Source organism: Monodelphis domestica, chromosome 3, assembly GCF_027887165.1.
Source record: "Monodelphis domestica isolate mMonDom1 chromosome 3, mMonDom1.pri, whole genome shotgun sequence".
Classification (NCBI taxonomy): Eukaryota; Metazoa; Chordata; class Mammalia; order Didelphimorphia; family Didelphidae; genus Monodelphis; species Monodelphis domestica.
The window spans coordinates 9,972,530-9,992,836 of NC_077229.1; the positions used below are offsets into that span (position 1 = coordinate 9,972,530).

At 48.0% G+C, this 20,307-nt stretch overlaps 1 pseudogene and 1 gene segment (V, D, J or C); both read left to right on the forward strand.

The window, feature by feature from the left end:
* The first annotated feature begins 2,869 nt into the window (after positions 1-2,869).
* LOC103098212 (immunoglobulin lambda variable 4-69-like) lies at positions 2,870-3,375 on the forward strand. The segment is given in 2 exon segments: positions 2,870-2,915; positions 3,044-3,375. Coding segments are annotated over 2 exon segments (378 nt in total).
* Positions 3,376-16,830: 13,455 nt separating this feature from the next.
* LOC100619448 (immunoglobulin lambda variable 4-69-like) lies at positions 16,831-18,518 on the forward strand (annotated as a pseudogene).
* The last annotated feature ends 1,789 nt before the right edge of the window (positions 18,519-20,307 follow it).

Below are 20,307 nucleotides of genomic sequence, written 5' to 3' on the forward strand. Positions count from 1 at the left end.
AATCCCATTCAGTTTCCTTCCAAATCAGGTCTGGCCTAGCCTCAGGCCTCTCACCAAAGATCACTGGCCTGGCTCCCTGGGCTCCTTTCTTGCTACTAGTCTGGCTACAATTCTGGCTACAATTCTCTGCTGCTTAGTCCCTCAGCAGCTCATCATTCCTACCTATTGAACCTCATCAACAGTAACTCTACCCAATGGCCTTTAGGAAACATAAGAAATAACAACCTCAAAGGACAGTACAGATTTTCTCCTTCCCTGGAAATTTCCTGGCCTCCCATGGGGAAACCTATGTCTCCCTTCAACCTGGGGCTCCCAGCACCTCCCTCCTCACCCCCATCCAGGGAGGAAGGACAAGAACTCCAGACTCTCTTTGGCTGAGGATGCTGGGGATTGGCTTTCTGTCTCTGGCTCCTCAGTCAATCATAAAAGTTCTCTTCTTCCCCATGTTAGAGTTGAAATGGTTGAGGTTTTAAACTGTAGTGATTAAAATAGTGGAAGATATAAATTGTGATAGATATAAGAGAGGGTGAGTAAATTTGACTGCAAAAAATGTTTCACTACAGTGTCTTGGTTTTTAAATCAAATATAAGGTAGTCACCAGGGAAATATTCCCAATTATTCAAATACCCAAGTCAACTGGGTTTTATAGAGATTTTTAATTAATAATATAATGAGGAATTAGAGAAAGAAAGAGTAGGAAAGGAATAATTATGAAGGGCCTCAAGGAAATATGGCCTAGACCTGAGTCTTAAGAGAGAGAATCAGTCAGTCAGTTTTTTAACACTCACCACAAGGTCTGCCTAAACAAGGATTCTAGTGACACCAGGCCAGCTCCATCTCAGCTGACTTCACCAGAGAGCCTTCCAGCGAGACCTCCTTAGAGATTGTCCTCCAAGAGCTTCCCTTCTCCAGAGCCTCTCTCAAGAGATTCTTCCCAAGCGATCCTCATCAGAGATCCTCCAAAAGGATTGTATCCTCAAGAGATTCTGCTTTTTCTTATATAGGGGTTTTTCTCCCATGTCACCTCCCCTAAGTCCCTACATCTACCAATCACTGTAGATGCTTTCTAAAGGACTGCCCATCTAAATTCCTGCTACATTGACAAATCTCCTCAGTAAGACTGAACTAGAGAAAACACAGCTGAGTCAACTAATCTCATCAAGAGAAAACTTGCCCGACCCTTTTAGGTACCTAGCATCTCATTGTATCAATTCTAAAAACAGGCCTGGCTCAAAGAACTCCTTGCCCCACCATAAGCATGGGTCCAAGTACTTTCATTGTTTAGCAAGGAGTTTTCTCCCCTAAAGCAGTCTTAAGTATGGGTGGAATCGAGGTCCTCCCATTTCTGATCCTGGCGAGTTCTCACATCAAAATGGGGAATGTTTCTCAGTAGGGAATTTGTTCCAATTAAGAATTCCCCGATGGGGAAATTTTTAACATTCACAAGTCTGAGAGATTTCAAGATTTACACCCATCTGTCAGGGAAGAAGACCTGTGACAGGACATGATCACAGGCTCTAACTGGGAGCAGGAAGGAACCATTTCCCTCCCTCTGGTCCTTGTAGGAGCAGGCTCCCTAGGGTGGGGAGGTGGGATGGAGGGGTGGCTTCACCTGCACCCACTGAACATGTTCCAACCCTCCCTCCCCTCTTGCACTTACCCAGTCTGAGGGGCTTCGGGTCTAGACAATAATCAGCTGATCTGATGCACTCAGAGCCAGATTAGGAGGAATGAGACCCGAAATGGGAGGGAAGAACACCAAGAAACCTGAGCCTAATGGCCCCAGGATCAGCTGAGAGGCTACCCAAAACTGATGAATGAGGGGCTGCCCAAGCATCTGCCAGGAAAGGAGGGTAAGCCCTTAGGATCCTGAAGTACCATGAGATGGTGGCCCCTCCAGGATGGCCTCTGGGAGGCAGGGAGGTCCAGCCTGTCAGCTTGCTGTTCCACAGTGCCTGGGACACAGCAGAGAAACAAATAGATGCTTCATTGGTCCACTGATTGGGTGAAAGTCAGAGGCCCTGTGACTTCTGAGAGGGCTTGTGGGAAGAAAGCACAGAAGGCCTGGAAGCTGAGCCCAGCTGGGCCTGCAAAGCTCCATTAGAATGGGAGACAGGACGGGCTGGCCTGGCCCAGAGAGCAGAGTATCCTGTAGGTCCAGGAGTCCCATTAGGATGGGATGGGGCAGCAGGGAGGGGGTGGGCTCTGGGAAGGCTCTATGGCCAGGGAAGGAGAACCTTTGCCCAAAGAGAGGCCAAGATTTCTATCCCTGGAACCCAGGCTTGGATCAGTGCCTGCTAAAAGAGTGGAAAGTGCAAGAGGTCAGACCAGGGAAGGGGCTGAGGACAGGGGCTGCTATGGGTGACTCAGGCTGGGGCTCAAGGGAGACTCCACCTTTGGGTGGGATGAACAGAAGAGGCAGCAGGGACCTTCCTCTGCCTGGGGGCCCTGAGCTCTGCCTCTTTGTGGGCTGGATGTGGGCCCTGTAGCCAGCAGGGGACACTGTGGGGCTGGTCCTGGGCAGGCAGGAAGGGCCTGGGGAGCCTGGAGGTGTTGGGGGAGGGGATGAGTCCAGCTGGCTGTGCCTGTGACTGCTCTAAGGCCTGGGGATCCCTCCTGGGTTATGTCTCAGCTGGGCTGGGCCAAGTGATTCCAAGCCCCACACCCTGCATGAAGTGCTGCCCCCCTGGGACCCCGAGAGAGGATGCAGGTGGGGTCCAGAGGAGGCTGTAGCAGGCCCAGATTTGCATCAATCCCCGCCTGCCCATCAGCCACCATCACAGGGTAACCAGGAGAGAATAAGAGGGAGCTGAGAGAGGCCAGACTCAGCTGGGAGCTCTTTGAAGCTGAGCTCTCGGGTCCTCTCACCATGGCCCGGCCTCTTGTCTGTCTCTCGCTGCTCACCTTCTGCTCAGGTCAGGACCATCCCAGACCTCCCCTTTGGACTCCTCCTCCCTCCCTGTTCCTGCCTCTCAGGAGGATCTCAAAGCACCTTCTAGCTTTCTCCTTGTTCAGGGTCATTAATGAGTCTCTCTGTTTGCAGGCTCCCTCTCCCAGGATGTGGTGACTCAGCCTCCCTCTGCCTCTGCAGCCCTGGGGACCACAGTAAGTCTCTCCTGCACCCTGAGCAGTGGGTACAGTGGTAGGACTGTTTATTGGCACCAGCAGAGCCCAGGAAAGCCCCCTCGGTACCTCCTGTATGTCTATAGTGATGGAGGTACAGGCAGGGGCGACGGGATCCCTGAGCGCTTCTCTGGCTCCGGATCTGGGACAAACCGATTCCTGTCCATCAGCAACGTCCAGCCTGAGGATGAAGCCGATTATTTCTGTCTGGCATATTATGGCAGTGGTAGTAATTATCGTTACCCACAGTGATGCATTCAGTGGGGAAGTGGGACAAAAACCTCCTACCCAGCCCAGGCTCTGCTTCATGCCTGGCCCCACTTACCCACCCACTCAACTGCCAGGAGCCGGTCAGGACTCTCTGTATCATTTTCTCTCTGTGTTCATCCCCCCCCCCTCTCTCTGTCTCTCCCTCTCTCTCTGTCTCTGTCCCTTTTTGTCTCTCTGTGCCCCCTTTTCTGTGTCTGTGCCTCTCTCTCCTCACTTTCTCTTCTCTCTCCCTCCTTTCATCCCTCTGTCTCCCCTCTCTCTGTATATCTCCACCTCTGTCTTTCTTTCTCCCTCTGTCCCTCCTTCCCTCTCCCCTCTAACCCCCCCTTCTCTGTCTCTCCTTCTCTTCTCTTCTCTTCTCTTCTCTTCTCTTCTCTTCTCTTCTCTTCTCTTCTCTTCTCTTCTCTTCTCTTCTCTCTCTGTCTCTCTCTCTGTCTCTCTCTCTCTCTCTCTGTCTCTCTCTCTCTCTCTGTCTCTCTCTCTCTCTCTGTCTCTCTCTCTCTCTCTGTCTCTCTCTCTCTCTCTGTCTCTCTCTCTCTCTCTGTCTCTCTCTCTCTCTCTGTCTCTCTCTCTCTCTCTGTCTCTCTCTCTCTCTCTGTCTCTCTCTCTCTCTGTCTCTCTGTCTCTCTCTCTCTGTCTCTCTCTCCCCCTCTCTTTCCCATTCCAGGAAGTCCCATGATGTGCCTGAGGTCACACTTCCAGACAGTGACAGAAATGGACCTCGAGGAGCCATGAAGAGTGAGCAGAGGGGACTCCAGTGTGCACAGCCCGGGGATGAGCACCCACAGCTCCACCCAGCCTTGTCCTGGGTCCCCTGAGCTCAGCCTGACACCTAAACCCTGGGAAACCCTCCCCAAGTCTTGCCCTCTCGGGCCAGACCTGACCAGACAGAGGCTACCAGCCCCTCCCACCCCCAAGCACTGGGCCAGACAGACATGCCATTCAGGGCTCTTGATCCAGGCTACTCAGTGCTCCTAACAATGGCTCTGATCTTCACCAGTCCCACAGCTGCCTCAGGCCCCATACAATATAGTCCCATCAGTGATCAGCGCCCCTATTGGGATATAGTGGGGATGGACCAGCTGCTGGCGCTGCAGTCAGGAAGCCCCGAGTGCCAATCTGGTCTCAGACAAATGTGAGCTCAGGAGACTGGCACTAGGAGTGGAGCTTTCTCAGGCTCAGTTTCTTCATCTATAAAATGGTCCCAATGATCACTCTATTCCTAGGCTGTTCTGAGGCACCAGCATCAACTTAACCAGCCTGGTTTCTCTTACCCGGATGCAGCCTGAGCAGAAGAATCTTGACAATAGACATGTGCCCAGTCCAGTTGTGGTAGAACCTCCCATGGTCTGTGGCACCTCCCCAACCTCAGAGGCCATCTTGTTCCCAATGATGCAGCTGTCAATGGCTTCCTGCTGCCAGTCCCAGAGCAGGACAGGCTCTCCTGTATCTCCTCGGTCTGCTTCAGCTCAGAGGAGGCATATCTTGGTCTAGAACATGATGTGTGGAATGGAAGGCTCAGAGGACCAGGCTTTCCCCACTCCCAGAAAAGGTTGAGGGAGAATGTGGTCACATCATCCAGAACCAAAGGGATTTCTCCTTCCAGTCTAGACCATGGGCTCCCAGAGGCTTAATAAGGCAGGAGCAGAAAGGATTAGTTCCTCCTGGAATATGAGAACAGGAAGAGTAGAGCTGAGAGTGCAAGTCTTGGAGTCAAGAAACCCTGAGTTCAAATCTAACCTGAGACACTCCTAGTGCGATCCTGGGCAAACATCAATCATTCCTGGTCTCAGTTTCCTCATCTGTAAAAGTGGATCATAGTAGCCCTGCCTCCCAGGTCATTCTTGTGAGGATAATATTTGGAAACAGCTTTGCAAGCAATGAGATCACATATGTATATTTTTATATATACACACTCAAACAAGTACATATACATGCATCTGCTTATAGATAATATGCACAGATACCTGAGGTAGATATGCCATATGTTCCTATATGTTGTTACATGTAATATGTAGACACACACAAATGCCTGTTCATATTAAAATGGCTCAGGGGTGTGAACATGTGACTGACTCTGCCCTTGCCTATTTTGAACTAATCAACAAAAACTGTAAACATCCATACTTAACACTAATTAGGAGCGGTCCACAAGCCTCTTGCTAAAGTGAGTGACAACTCAGAAATGACTGACCATCTCAGTCATGCAAAGCAAATTTAAACACTGCAATTGGCTCCCATAAAATGGAGGAAGGGCCAGGAAGGGCCATAAATAAAGGACTATAAAGGATGATAAATTCCTGTCCAAGATGTCTTTGTCCTGAATTTTCAGGATCCTGGACTGGTGTAACCGTGAAAATGTGGGGTTTGCCAAGACTGTGGATTGCCAAAACACTGTAAAGGTTTTGGCCAAACTGTAATGATTTATATAAAAAAAAATAAGTGGTCCATGGGAAAATTCTCAAATATGAAAATATCCAAGTCAGCTGGGTTTTATGGAGATTTTAATTAATAAAAATGAAGGAATTAAGGGAAGGGAGAGAGAGAGAAAAAATAGTAGGAAGGGCTTACACCAAATGGCCTAGGTCTGAGCCTTAAGGGAGAGCGAGTCAGTCTTTATCACTCACCACAAGGTCTTCTTCAAGCTGGGTTCTTCTACTCCAAACAGAAATTAGCCTCCAAAGTGAATTCAAATTGTAACTGAATTTAATTCCTCTGAACTTGTTCCTTTGCTTCCTTTTAAAGAGATTTTTCTCTTATGTCACCTCCCCTAAATTTTCACATCTACCAATCACAGTAGATGCTTTTTCCTAGGACTTCCCATTCTTAGTTCACACCATTCTTTAGTTCTCAACTTTTCTGGGTAGACTAAAACTTCACACCTCTTTTGTTAAGCTTGCCTTTTGTAAGTTGCTTGATCATTTAGTGATTAATTTAACCTTTAAAGGTACTTAACACCTGTAGCAGTCCACACCTAGCTATAGGCAAGGGAAACTGTTGGTATGTACAGATTGTCTTAGAAGAGAGCATGCTCAGTCTTGAGCATGCTCAGTATTGCACATGGCTGGGGAAGCCTCTGACCCTTGACCCCAGCTTCCCCCAGGTTAGGTGGGAACACACATTTCTTTGTGCTCACCTGGTTAAGAGAAACCACACCTATACCTTGTCATTAACCAATGAGAATCATCCCTATGTACTGTGTATATTTGCATATCAAAGATTATATATAGCCCAGCAAGCTCTGCCTCTCTCTCTCTCTCTCTCTCTCTCACTCTCTCTCTCTCTCTCTCTCTCTCTCTCTCTCTCTCTCTCTCTCTCTCTCTTCAGGCTAGCTGATGGCTGTCCTGGCAGGAGCTTGGTCTCTGGCCAAGCTCCATCTTTAAACCTTCTCTATCTCTCTTTCATCTCTCTGACCTGTGTGGTATTAAATGTGGATCTCTGGACTGGTAAAAGCCTACGGAAGGGTCCTTTGATCAGAGCTTAGCTGTGGCTCATGGAAAATTAATAAAGACTCATTCCTGCCACCTCATATCTCTAATTTGACTCCGTCATCCCCCTTGTGGTATCTAAAACTTCTATCCTGTCTCTATCTTCCTACCTTAAAGCTTCTCTCCCCTCTGAGGAAGCTTTAACACCCTTTTTGTATTGTATCTAAAAATAGACCTAGCTTAAGGTTTTTGCTTCACTATAAGTATAAGTTGGGGACTTTCATTGTTCCATCAGGAGTTCTCAACTTTATCTTCCCCTAAGGCAGTGTCTGAGCAGGGTGGAGTAATTTTAAAGTTCTCAATACATTCCTGACCAAGTACCTCCATTGTAGAGAATGTAGCTTAATCAAATCTTCTAAGGTAGTGTCTGAGCAATTTTATGATTCACACTGGTACTGGGGCTTAGAGGTGTCTTGGCACTTAGAACAGTGATTTTGGCTTTTGGCCTGGTTCTTGTAAGACTCTGGCAATCAGAGAAGTGGACTCTCTTTCTGGGGCACAGAGGGAACTGAACCTCAGTTCAATCATTTAACTGGGTGACTAAAGTCAAGGGAATGGCTTCTCCCTCAGGAGGGTCCATGTTTAGCCTGCACTGGGGCAACTTTGGCAGCAATCCAGGAAGAAGACATCCCTGCAGGCTATCATAAGTGGCTCAATCTTAGACACCCCATTTTGGTCAAAAACATAGCCTCTCGGCAGGGGGCATCTCTCTCCTTTGCCTCACTGGCAGCCATATTCCCTCTTTCATATCAACACCTCCATACTCTGCTACAAACCTTCCATATCCCCTGTTTTTTCAAATCCCTATATTCTTTCCCAATGAATATTATAGTTTTTGGCAGAGCCAGCTAGGTTTTCCAGCCTATTTTGTCAAGAATTTGGGAAAAAAGAAGGTAGTTGGAGGTGCCAGAGAAGTTTCAAAGAAATTGGGCCTACATACATTTCAAAAGCCTGTGTGACTGTGGAAGCAGCCATTTTGAAAGCAGTGTTGAGTGCAAGTAATCTGCCTAGCAACACCACAGCCAAGAGAAACCACTCCTGCTGAAGGGAGAAAGTAACTCTTAAAGGGCCAGATTTAAAAACATTTTTTCTGTTGCAAAAGGCTTTTCAAGATACAAGATGGCAAAGAAACTATTACTTGCCATGGGTTATCTAGCCTGGATTGGACAGTTCTTTTATATGTTTTACAATTCATTTTTTGTCAAGATTCCAGATTATATTTATTTTCTCCTTAATATCTCTGAAAGATTTGAATAGCTGAATATGAGTGTAAATTGGTTGATTTCATTTATTCCCACATTTGCTGGAGCAAATTCTTAATCAAAAATTCTTAATGCAATTGTACTATGGCCTGAAAAAGGTGTATGTCTAATTTATGGGGGGAAAGCAAGAGATAATAAAATAGCCGTGATGATTTTAGCCATGAGGAAGGAGATGATGCAATTAAAGCAAATGATTAAGCAACTGACTGAGGAGAAACAAAGTAGCAAATATATTAACACACAACATGGCATACCTAAAAATAACAATGTAGTTAAGGAAAAAAATATAGATCGGGCTGAAGGGGGAATACCAATATTGCCACTAAGAGATCAAACAAGTCTACAACCAGATACTGGCATAATTGATATTAAAACACATAAACCATTTACAATAGCTGACCTTGAAAGTCTGAAAAAATGAATGCCTTCTTGGTTTTCAGAACCAGTAAGATGTTTGAAAGAATTTAAAAGAGCAATTAGGCTTTATGATCCAGATTTCCAGGACACAGCATTTCTTCTCTCAGAATTATTTTCAAAAGGGGGAAAACAACAGTTCATTGATGAAACTAGAAAGAATCCAAATTTAACATCTTGGCCAGAGGAAGGAACAGACATAGAGTTATCTAATAATTAAAATCTACATTATCTAAAAAAGGCCAGAGAAGATCAATTAGAAGCAATGAAAAGTTTTTCAAAAAGACCAGATTCTTGGGGGCAATTTGAGAAATTGAGACAGGAAAGTGGGGAACATCCATCTAAGTTCCTCAATAGAGTGATTGAAATAGCAGAAGATGTGATTAGATTTGAAAATTTAACTGAACAAAATCTCCAACACATAAGGAGACAATTTGTGAAAGGCAGTAGCACGCCTATTATATCATATTTTAAACTTCAATGCTCAGACTGAGAAACACTAAGTCTGGAAGATTTAAGAAAAACTTCAACTTACATATTCACAGGTCATAAAGAAATCCTAGAGGAAAAGGATAAAATAATAAGGGAGCTTAAAACCAAGCTCAAGGAGGCAAATAGCACAATTAAACATAAAGAAATTGAAGAAATAAAAAATCTAGCCACTCTTCAATCATAGAAACCCATAAGAAATTACACACAAAGCAATCAAAGGAGAAATGTACCCAAATGTTTCCTATGTGGAAAAATGGGTCACATGGTTCGAGGCTGTTATTTAAAGGCACAATTAGTCCAAGCTAATAACAAAGAGGTCCTGGAAAAGCAACAAAAAGTATAGCAGCAACAATACACAAACAAATACAAACTGTTGTAATTATAATTGAAAGAATTCATTGCAAGCACCAAATTTAGAAACCATGGATAGATACATCCAAAAAGGAGCAAAACCACATTATTCGCAAGTAGTATCAGGTGCAGCCAAACAAAGTCAGTTATGAAGCCAGGTGCATGGAGAAACATCAAAAAGGCAAGATGGGAAAGGAAATGGGGCAAATGAAAAGGAAGGAGACAGGAAATAGAACTTGGGGATCCAAAAGCACAAAATAAAATTAAAGAACAGATAGAAGAAGAAATCCAATTAGATAAAGATGTAACAGAGATTAAAAAGAAAATTTTTCGAACAGTGGAACAAGCTACAAAGAAAGAGGAAGGAAAAGAACTGGAAATAGTCTGTAATACACAAACCTTAAATGCATTTGTAAATTATAACTTAAAAAGCAAAGAACATGGAAGATTACATCCAAGCAAAAGTGAATTACAACATGTCTCAGAACAAGTGACAAGTAACTTAGTGGAAAGGAAAGAATATACTTTAGAAACAGGAAGTATAAAACCAAAAACAGAACCATATGGGAAACAAATAGTAGAGGGTTATAAAAATTCTAAACAAACTGCAAATGAATTAATTGAAGCACATGAGCAAAGAACAGAAGGATCCAATGGGGAGGTAAATGCAATAACAGAGAACATTCAAATTAGCAGACCTCCTGGAGACAATGACACTGAAAGCAGGTATGATATTACAAAAGAAAATACCAAAGACATAATAGAAAAGTCAACCTTAAATTCTTATGCAGAAGAAATACAACCAATAGTAACTACACAAGAAAAAGCAAACACAAACATTATTGCACCATCCTTAAGTCTCCATGATAATGAAATTCCATTGCAAACTGATGATGGATTACAAAAAAAAAAGAGTACTGGGTCTGTCGCCATGAAAACTTGAGTTCAAATTCAGCTACAGATACTTCCCGATTTAGTTCAGTCATGCCTGACTCTTTATGACACCATTTGGGGTTTTCTTGCCAAGGACACCAGAGTGCTTTGCCATTTCCTTCTCCAGTTCATTTTTACAGATGAGGAACTGAGGCAAATAAAAGTTATGTGACTTATCCAGGGTCACACATCTAGTAAGTATCTGAGGCTAGATTTGAACCTGATTTTCCTGGCTCTAAGCCTACCACTCTACTCATTGAGCCACTGAGTTTTCTGGGATTAATATAGACCTATTTATTCCACAAAGGAAGCTCCCAATTTATTTTAAACAATGCCAGACATAAAATTCTGTTTCTAGCCACTGCTCCCTCCTACCCACTCAGAACTCCCTTTCTTATGGAAGACTTTTCTCAATTCCCCATTAAAAATGAATTTAACCAGGAGGCCATTGAGAGAAGGACTAGAAGAGTCACAATGATGGCCACTTTTGCCCTTCACCCCACAACCAAAGACCAAGCATACAGAATGCCCACACTTTAGGGATGAAGCTTTCCAAAATACAGCAATGATGGGATGACTCAATATAATGGAACCTGGTGAATCCTAGTGAAAGGATTTAAAAAAGGAAATGAAAGGATGCCCATTAGAGTGAAATCCTCTGCAGCTCCCTCAGCCCCCCAAGAGAAGCCCAGTGGTCAGGGCTGCTGGACCAGAGCCCTGGGGAGCCCTCTTTTCTGCCTAGGAACTGTAAATGGGGTTCGATCTCTCCTGATGCCAAGAGCTCTGCTCTGCTAGTGCTTGTCCTTCCCCGCAGCTCTGAACCCAATCCTCCCATCCATGGACAGTGCATCAGTCCTGCACTCAGTGCCAGCAGAGGAGTCCCTGCCATCTCCTGATCGGTTATCGGACTCCCCAACCTTCTCTGGAAGCTGCTGATGATTCAGGGGCCCCTGCTGGGCTCACTTGGGCTGGACTGCACTCCACCTTCACGCCGGTGTGGCAGACCTCAGAGCTCTCCTGAAGACCTCTTTGGGATTTCATGTCGTCCTTCCCTGGGTTCCGGTCCTCCAGCTTTCCTTTTGAACCTCTATTTGGAAATTGTTTGGGGGAACCTTTGGGAGTGCTTATGTAGATCATTGCTTTTACTGCCTGCCCTTTGATACAGCCATGCAAGTGAGGGCCAGGCGGGGATCCCTGTCTGCGGCTGAGTGTGGGGAGGGCCAGGCCCAGCCCAGGGAGGGGGATAAAGGACGAGGGAGGCTCCGGGAGCCGAAAGCTGTAGGTGAAGGGAAGGCTCTGGCTTTGGGGTGAACAGAGCAGCCAGCAAGGACCTGGGGAGTTCCTGAGGCTTAGCTACAAGCCTGGCATGAATGAGGCTTCTATAGGCAATAGTTGACCCTGTGGGGCTGGTCCTGGGAAGGCAGGGGGGCACTGAGGACTCCTGGGGGTCTTCCCACGTGGGTTGGGCCAAGATGCCCCAAGACCCAGAGAGTGAGGCTGTCCCCATGGGACCTGGGACCCAGAGTCAGGAGCTAGAGCAGGATTAAGTAAGCCCAGGTACAAGGTAGATTTGCATCCAGCCCACATAGCCCTTCCAGCCACGATCACAGGGTTTCAGGGTGAGGATGAGGGACCAGGAAGAGCCCAGGCCCAGGCATGAGCTCTTTGGGGAGCAGAGTTCTTGGGGCCTCTGCACCATGGCCTGACCTCTCATCTGGGTGTCACTGCTCACCTTCTGCTCAGATCAGGACTGAACTCCACTTGTCCCTGCTCCTCCATCCTAGCCTTTGCCTCCTATAAGGATCTCAAAGCACCTTCTTGTTCAGTCATTAATGAGTTTTTCTGTTTACGGGCTCCCTCTCCCAGCTGGTGCTGACTCAGCTTCCTTCTGCATCCCTGAGGAGTACAGATAGACCCACCTGCAGCCTGAGCACTCAGCACAGCACCTACAGTATTCAGTGCTTTCAGCAGAGCCCAGGAAAAGCCCCTTGAATGTGATGTGGGTCAAGAGTGATGGAGATGGAGAAAAGGGCGCTGGGACGCCTGAGTGCTTCTCGGGCTCCAGCTCTGGGGACGATCCATTCCTGTCCTTCAGCAGCGCCCAGCCAGAGGAGGAAGCCCAGCACTGCTGTGGGACAGGCCGAACCACTGGCCATGTTTGTGAATATCCACAGGGCCCCGTTCAGTGTAGACACTCACTGCCCCAAAGCCCCCCAACTGTCCCCTCCTATATCTTAATAGTTGGATCTGACTGCTTCTCCTGAGTTTCAACATTCATTGTTTATAGACCTCCCTGGGCAGGTGGTGCCAGACCCCTCCAGGGCGTTTCCCTTCCACAGTCACTCAGAGGGTCCCAATGGCTCACAGCAGCTCCTGCCAGGGCTTCCCCTCCTGCCATAGTGAGCAGAATCCGGTCTAATGACAGCAGAGAGCAAAGAGCCGATTCCTCTGGGAAGGGCTGCCAGGCTGGGCTGCTGGGAAGCCTCTGACCCAGGAAAGGCTGAGCAAAGGCAGCAGCCATTCCAGACCTCCCCCAGCAAGGCTTCCATTAAGGCTCATCTCAGAGAAGGCGAAAGTCCAAAGGCATGTTGTGTGTTGTAGAGGGAAGGGAGTGCGGAGCAGGGGATGGGCTCAGACCACCCTCATCACCGACTTTCTTGGTCCTCCAGAAAGAGAAAGAGAGGAGGCACATCTTGGTCTGGAAAATGGTGGGAGAAACGGAGGGCTGTTCTTGGGGAAGAAGGAGATGGACTGCTGCTGCAGCAGGAGTCTGCCTTGGAAGTAATGATGACAATGAGAAAAAGACCTTTTATAGTCTTAAATTGCATGGAACACTTTGCAAATGTCATCGCATGATGCCAATCACAGCCACTGGGGAGGGTGCTATCATTATGCCTCATTTTCAGATGACAAAAGTCAGGTAGATAGAGGTGAACTGACTTGCCCAGACTCATACAACCTTTCAATACCTGTAGCAGCACTGAATGGTTCTCCCAGTCAGATTCTCCATATCATAGGTACAATCTTTCACGAGAACATTTGTATGTGTGAGCCCTATTATATTATTACTTAAGCAAGGTACAGGATGAATACCCTAGCTCAAAACAACCCCTTTCTCAGGCTTCTCATGAGTATAGCTGAGCTGCCTTGACATGATGTATGTTGAATATGTCTATATCTATATCTATATCTATATCTATATCTATATCTATATCTATCTATGTTGAATCTTGAAAACCGGGACATATTTCCATTGGGAGTTGGCCATTGATGCTGAGACATGGCATCCTTTCAGCCCAGGTATAGGGATGTGCTTTCAATTGAAGGGCTGTTCAATTAGAATTTTTTTTAATTTTGCTTTTCCAACTACAACATACTAGGTCAGCCATTTATAATATCGATTTGGTGCTGGTAAATGTTCAAACTAGATTCATAAATGCACTGTAATATTTACACAAATTAGAAGGCAAATCACAATTACTCAGTTTAAAGATTTCATTAATTGCAGACAACCAAAGTTAGCTCCGCAGCTTATCTCAGTTATGACTATAATACAGTACAGGTAAATTAAGTGTGTGTATACTGTAATTGTGCCATTTTTATTATTGAAGCATTTGTGAACTAGAGTAATAATACCCTAAACATGAGGGTTTATAATGATGCTTATTAAGACCAACTACTTGTTAACTATACACCAACCTAATGATGAAATGTTTGTGACTTATCCAAAATTGCACTGAGGGCAGGAAGAGCCAGTAAACATTCTCAGCCATCAGATGACCCTCAGTGTGCACCAAACATCTTGACATTGTGTAATATGTGCCAAGAGTACCCGTCATGATCCTTTGCAACAAGGACTCAATGTCATAAATGTCACAATAAAACAGACTCTTTTTTAGTTTGAAAAAATTTGAACTCAGGTTTTCTAGAATTCAGCTCCAGGATTCTCTCCACTGGGACCCCTGGGTGACATCACCATCTGACTTTGGGGGTTCCCAAGGATCTCCTCTCCCACCACTCTGGCACCATCCCTTCATATGGGTCTCCTCCTCCCTTCCCAAGTCAGTCTCTCTCTTGCTCTCTTCTTCCCTTTCTCCAGTCTCTCTCTGAGCATCCTTTACTGCTCACTAGCCCTGAGGCTGTCCTTCATTGCCCTCTACTGGAGGCTGGGAAAGCTTCAGCTGAGGCCTGATTAGGAGACGCAAGAGTCCATCCAAACTGTGAAGCTCCTGGTGTTGAGGAGGAGTTCCCTGAGAGGGTCAGGGACTTGTACCTGCAGCCAATAGCTATTGAGGACTCACCAACATGCTCTGAGCTCTCTTGACCTACCACGTGTGACAATGTTGTCCAGATAAAGGGGTGGGACTCAAGGGACCATGAATTCAGTCCAGTGACTCCTGACCAGGAAAGCCAGCCCTAGACAAGGGTCTGAGGACCTTCATCCCACCTCCTGCATTCCCTGAAATTCCCTTAATTTCCCTCTGGATCCTGGGGATTTCCCTGAGCTTTGTGCTTGCCTTTTTCTACTGGTAATGGCTCAGGCTCCCACTCTGCTCTGTTTCCCTCACTGTAAAGGATCTAATGAATGAATGAACAGAATCCATGTGTACAAAATGATATTCATTGAGATAATATAGAAAATGAAGAGGTTCCAAATATATCAGAGCAATACCGCAAGAGTCACTCTCTCCCCTCTCCAGTCTCACCCCTTGGAGCGATTGAGCTCCAACTGGAAGCACTTCGGACTTTAAGTCCATCCTTCTTAGTTTCCTTACACATCAGGTCTGGCCCAGGCTCAGTCCTCTCCCCAAGGACCACTGACCTGGCTCTCTGGGCTCCTTTCTTGCTGCTAGTCTGGCTACAATTCTGGCCTGGCCTCTGCTGCTCTGTCCCTCAGCAGCTCCTCATTCCCACCTGTTGAACCTCAGCAGCAGTAACTCTCCCTGATGGCCTTCAGGTAACACAAGAAATAACAACCTCAGAGGACAGAGCAGATCTGCTCCTTCCCAGGCCATTTCCTGGCCTCTCATGGGGAAGTCTGTGTCCTCCCTCCATCCTGGGGCTCCCAGCACCTCCCTTCACACCCCCATGCAGGGAGGAAGGACAAGAGCCCCAGACTCCTTTGGCTGAGGATGCTGGGGATTGGCTCCCTGCCTCTGGCTCCTCAGCCAGTAACAAAGGTTCGCTTTTCCCCCATCTGTCAGGGGAGGGAAGCAGAGACAGAACATGGGCCCAGGCTCCATCTGGGGGCAGGAAGGAACAATTTCCTTCCTTCTGGTTCCCTTGGGAGCAGGCAGTCCAGGGTGGGGAGGTGGAATGGCTTCACCTGCAACCACTGAGCATGTTCCTCCTCCCTCCCCTCCCTGTCTGAGGGCCCTTGGGTCTAGGCAATGACCAGCTGATCTGATGCACTCAGAGTCAGGGTAGGAGGAATGAGACCCCAAGTGGGAGGAAGAAGGCCCAGAAACCTGAACCTAATGGCCCCAGACTCAGCCGAGAGGCTGCCCAAAGACCACTGATGAATGCCCAGTGAGGGGCTGCCCAAGCATCTGCCAGGGAGGCAGGGTAAGCCCTTGGGACCCCGAGGGACCAGGAGATGGTGGTCCCTCCAGAGTGGCCTCTCAGAGGCAGGGAGGAGTGTGCTGTCACCCTGCTCTACCTAAGGCCAAGAACAGTGCCTGGGACAGAGCAGAGGACCAAATAGACGCTTCATTGATCCATTGATTGGCTGAACATCAGAGATGCTGTGACCTCTGAGAGGGCATGTAGGGGGAGCACAGAAGGCCTGGAAGCTGAGCTCAGCTGGGCCTGGGGAGCTCCATGAGGATGGCAGACAGGACAGGCTGGCCTGGCCCAGAGAGCAGAGTTTCCTGTACGTTCAGGAGCCCCAGCAGGCTGGGATGGGGCAGTGGGCAGGGCTGGGCTCTGGGAAGGCTCTAAAGCCTGGGAAGGAAAACCATTGCCCAGTGAGAGGCCAGGATTTCTCAGCCTGGAACTGGGCCTGGATCAGTGCCTGCTAGCAGAGTGTGGTGAGGGCAGGAGGCCAGGCCAGGGAAGAGGCTGAGGACAGGGTCTGTCTGGGTGCCTCAGGCTGGGGCTCAAGGGAGGCTCCACCTCCCTTGACATAAGAGGCAGCAGGGACCTTCCTCAGCCTGGGGCCCTGAGCTCTGCCTCCTTGTGGCCTGGATGTGGGTCTTGTAGCCAGCAGGGGACGCTGTGGGGCTGTCATGGGCAGGCAGGGAGGGCCTGGGGAGCCTGGAGGTGTTGGGGAGGGGTGAGCCCAGCTGGCTGTGCCTGTGGTTGCTCTGAGCCCGGTGATCATTCCTGTGTGACATCTCAGTTGGGCTGGGCCACATGACCCCTAGGACTCCCCCTGCATGAAGGGCTGCCCCCCTGGAACTCCAAGAAAGGGTGCAGGTGGGGTCTAGAGGAGGCTGGAGCAGAACCAGATTTGCATCAATCCCCGCCTGCCCATCAGCCACCATCACGGGGTAACCAGGAGAGAATAAGAGGGAGCTGAGAGAGGCCAGACTCAGCTGGGAGCTCTTTGAAGCTGAGCTCTCGGGTCCTCTCGCCATGGCCTGGCCTCTCGTCTGTCTCTCACTGCTCTCCTTCTGCTCAGGTCAGGACCATCCCAGACCTCCCCTTTGCCCTCCTCCTCCCTCCCTGTTCTTGCCTCTCAGGAGGATCTCAAAGCACCTTCTGGCTTCCTCCTTGTTCAGGGTCATTAACGAGTTTCTCTGTTTGCAGGTTCCCTCTCCCAGGATGTGGTGACTCAGCCTCCCTCTGTGTCTGCAGCCCTGGGGAGCTCGGCCAGACTCTCCTGCACCCTGAGCAGTGCGTCCAGTGGTAATACTGTTGGTTGGCACCAGCAGAGCCCAGGAAAGCCCCCTCGGTACCTCCTGTATGTCTACAGTGATGGAGGTACAGGCAGGGCCGACGGGATCCCTGTGCGCTTCTCTGGCTCCGGATCTGGGACTAACCGATTCCTGTCCATCAGCAACGTCCAGCCTGAGGATGAGGCCGATTATTTCTGCCAGTCGTATCACTACCCTGGTGGTAGCTATGCTTATACACAGTGATGCATTCAGTGGGGAAGTGGGACAAAAACCTCCTTGTCAGGCCTGCAGCAGCTTCTTGCTTGTCCCCAGGCTCCTAAGCAAGGCCAGGGTGCTGCTAGGGGAGAGTCAGCTGTTCTTTCTCTCCCTGCTTTTTCTTTGTCCCTGCTAGAGCTCCCTCTGTCTCTGCCAGTCTCTGTGTCTTTGTCTCTCTGTCTCCCTCCACATCTGTCTGTCTGTCTCTTTTTCTGGCTCTTTCCTTCTTTCTCTGTGTGTGTGTCTATTTCATCCAGATCAGTAGTGACTTGCCCAAGGTCACACAGACTAAAGCTGGAACTCAGGTCTTCTCACCCCATCACCAGTACTTCCCTCCATGTCCCAGCCTCCTTTGAGATAACCAAGACACCAGAGGAGTGTATTTAGTTGAGCCTTCAGGGCTGAGGATTGGGCTGGTAGAGAGGAGCTGAGAGGAGGCTCCCTGCCATGCTCTGGCTGTGCCCCAGTTTGCTCTCAGGGAATAGAATCTTCTTTGTATGAGGGGATCCCTTGAACCCCTGCCAGTGCTCACGAGGCCATGACCAGAGACACCCTCCAGGGGAAGAAAAGGGGAAATGAAGATGTCAGGAAGGAAATGGGAAGAGAGGAGACAGAGGCAGCTGCTGACAGTCGCTGCGCCATGTTGTACACCTTGTGGCCAAGCGCCCACACCTCTACAAGCCTTGACAAGCATCTGCTGAGGAGAGGCTGAATCCTGAGGACAAGAAACCCAGCCCAGAGTCTGGAAAATCAGCGGCATCATGGTCAGGACTGTGCAGGGGCTCTGAGGGCCTCCCTATGGCCAGGCCAATGTTGAGTCTATTCAGGTCTGCTTAGAAGCTGGTGCCACGTGACCAGAGAGAACGTGTCTGATGGTGTAGCCTCGTCTGCCCAGCTTGGTGCGACCCCCATCCCATGTCTCTTATTCCCAAAGAAGTGAGGAAGCAGGGTTTCAGGGGATTCCTGGCAGCCACCAGCTGACTCGGGCCCAGAAGCCCCACGTGGGTCAAGAGAGCCACCCTGAGAGGCTCCGGAGGGAGGAGGAGCTTCTGGGGGCTGAGAATGAGAACAGGAGAGGATTGAAGCAATGAGGACTGACTGGAGCGAGAGAATAACGGAGGGAAAGTTTCCTCAGACAGTGACAAAGACCAGAAGATTCCACAGAGCTGTGTCTGTGCCTCATCTGGTTCTGATCCTGTCCAAGGCTCTGAGCATGCGCCAAGGCAGAGCTGGAGAAAAGCTGGGAAAGTAGCAGCTTCGTTTGGGTCATGTGGTTACGGCCAGTTCTGGAGAGCAGAAGAAGCCAAACAGCCCGGAGTCTGAGAAACGCGGGTCGTCCCACGCCGGCCTCAGTCCTGGGTCTCCTGTTTAGGTGGAAGCATAGATCGGAGCCCCGAGTTTGCTCTCACTATCTGACCAGCTCCTGACAATTCTCATTTGATGCTGAATTTGCATTAAGTTCTATTTTTGAAAGGAATTCCGGGAAAGAGGCGATGCAGGACCCTGGACAGGAAGAGGGAGATCAGCAGGAGGAGCTGTTCCCAGCACCACCATGACTGCATATGGCCCAAGAGGAGGATCGATAATGGTCCGCACAAAAGATCCAGGGCTCCCAGGCCCAATGCAGCCCAGGATGGAAATCTTCTGGGTAGTTAGGAAGTCTGGGGCTTTCCATTGAGCCAGGCTGTGCAAAGCAGCCCAGTGCTCTGTAAATCTTGAAAAATTTCTCAGACTTGTGAATGTTAAAAATTTCCCCATCGGGGAATTCTCAATTGGAACAGTTCCCTACTGGGAACATTCCCCATTTTGACTGTGAGAACTCGCCAGGATCAGAAATGGGAGGACCTCTACTCCACCTGTACTTAAGACTGCTTTAGGGGAGAAAACTCCTGCTAAACAATGAAAGTACTTGGACCCATGCTTATGATGAGGCAGGGAGTTCTTTGAGCCATGCCTGTTTTTAGAATTGATACAATGGGGTGCTAGGTACCTAAAAAGGTCTGGCAACTTGTAAACTTGCAAGGAGCAAAGAGGCGAAAACTTACTCAGAGGTTTTCTCTTGAGGGGATTAGTCGACTCAGCTGTGTTTTCTCTTGTTCAGATTTACTGAGGGGATTAGTAGACTCAGCTGTGTTTTCTCTGGTTCAGACTTACTCAGAGGTTTTCTACTAAAGGGATTAGTCGACCCAGCAGTGTTTTTAGAATGGGTTGTCCTTTGGAAAACATCTACAGTGATTGGTAGATGTAAGGACTTAGGGGAGGTGACATAGGAGAAAACCCCCTATATAAGAATAAGCAGAATCTCTTGAAGGACAATCCTTTTGGAGAAATCTCTGATGAGGATCGCTTGGGAAGAATCTCTTGAGAGAGGCTCTTTGAAACAGTCTCTGGCTGGATCTCTCTTTGAGGAGGACTCTGGCTGGAACTCTCTCTGGTGAAGTCAGCTGAGATGGAGCTGGCCTGGTGTCACTAGAATCCTTGCTTAGACAGACCTTGTAGTGAGTGATAAAAGACTGAATGACTGATCTCTCTCTCTCTTAAGACTCAGGTCTAGGCCATGTTGGCTTAAGGCCCTTCATACGTATTGCTTTCTTACTCTTTCTCTCCTTTTCTTTAATTCCTCATTGTATTATTAATTAAAATCTCTATAAAACCCAGTTGACTTGGGCATATTCATAATTGGGAATATATTCCCTGGCGACCACCTTATATTTAATTTAAAACCAAGACACTGTAGGGAAACATTTTCTGTGGTCAAATTTACTCACCCACTCTTCTATCTTCCACTATTTTACTCACTACAGTTTAAGACCCCAACTCTTTTAACTGCCACAGTTTATGGCAGATAACCATTTTAATTATTACAGCTCCCCAGATTGC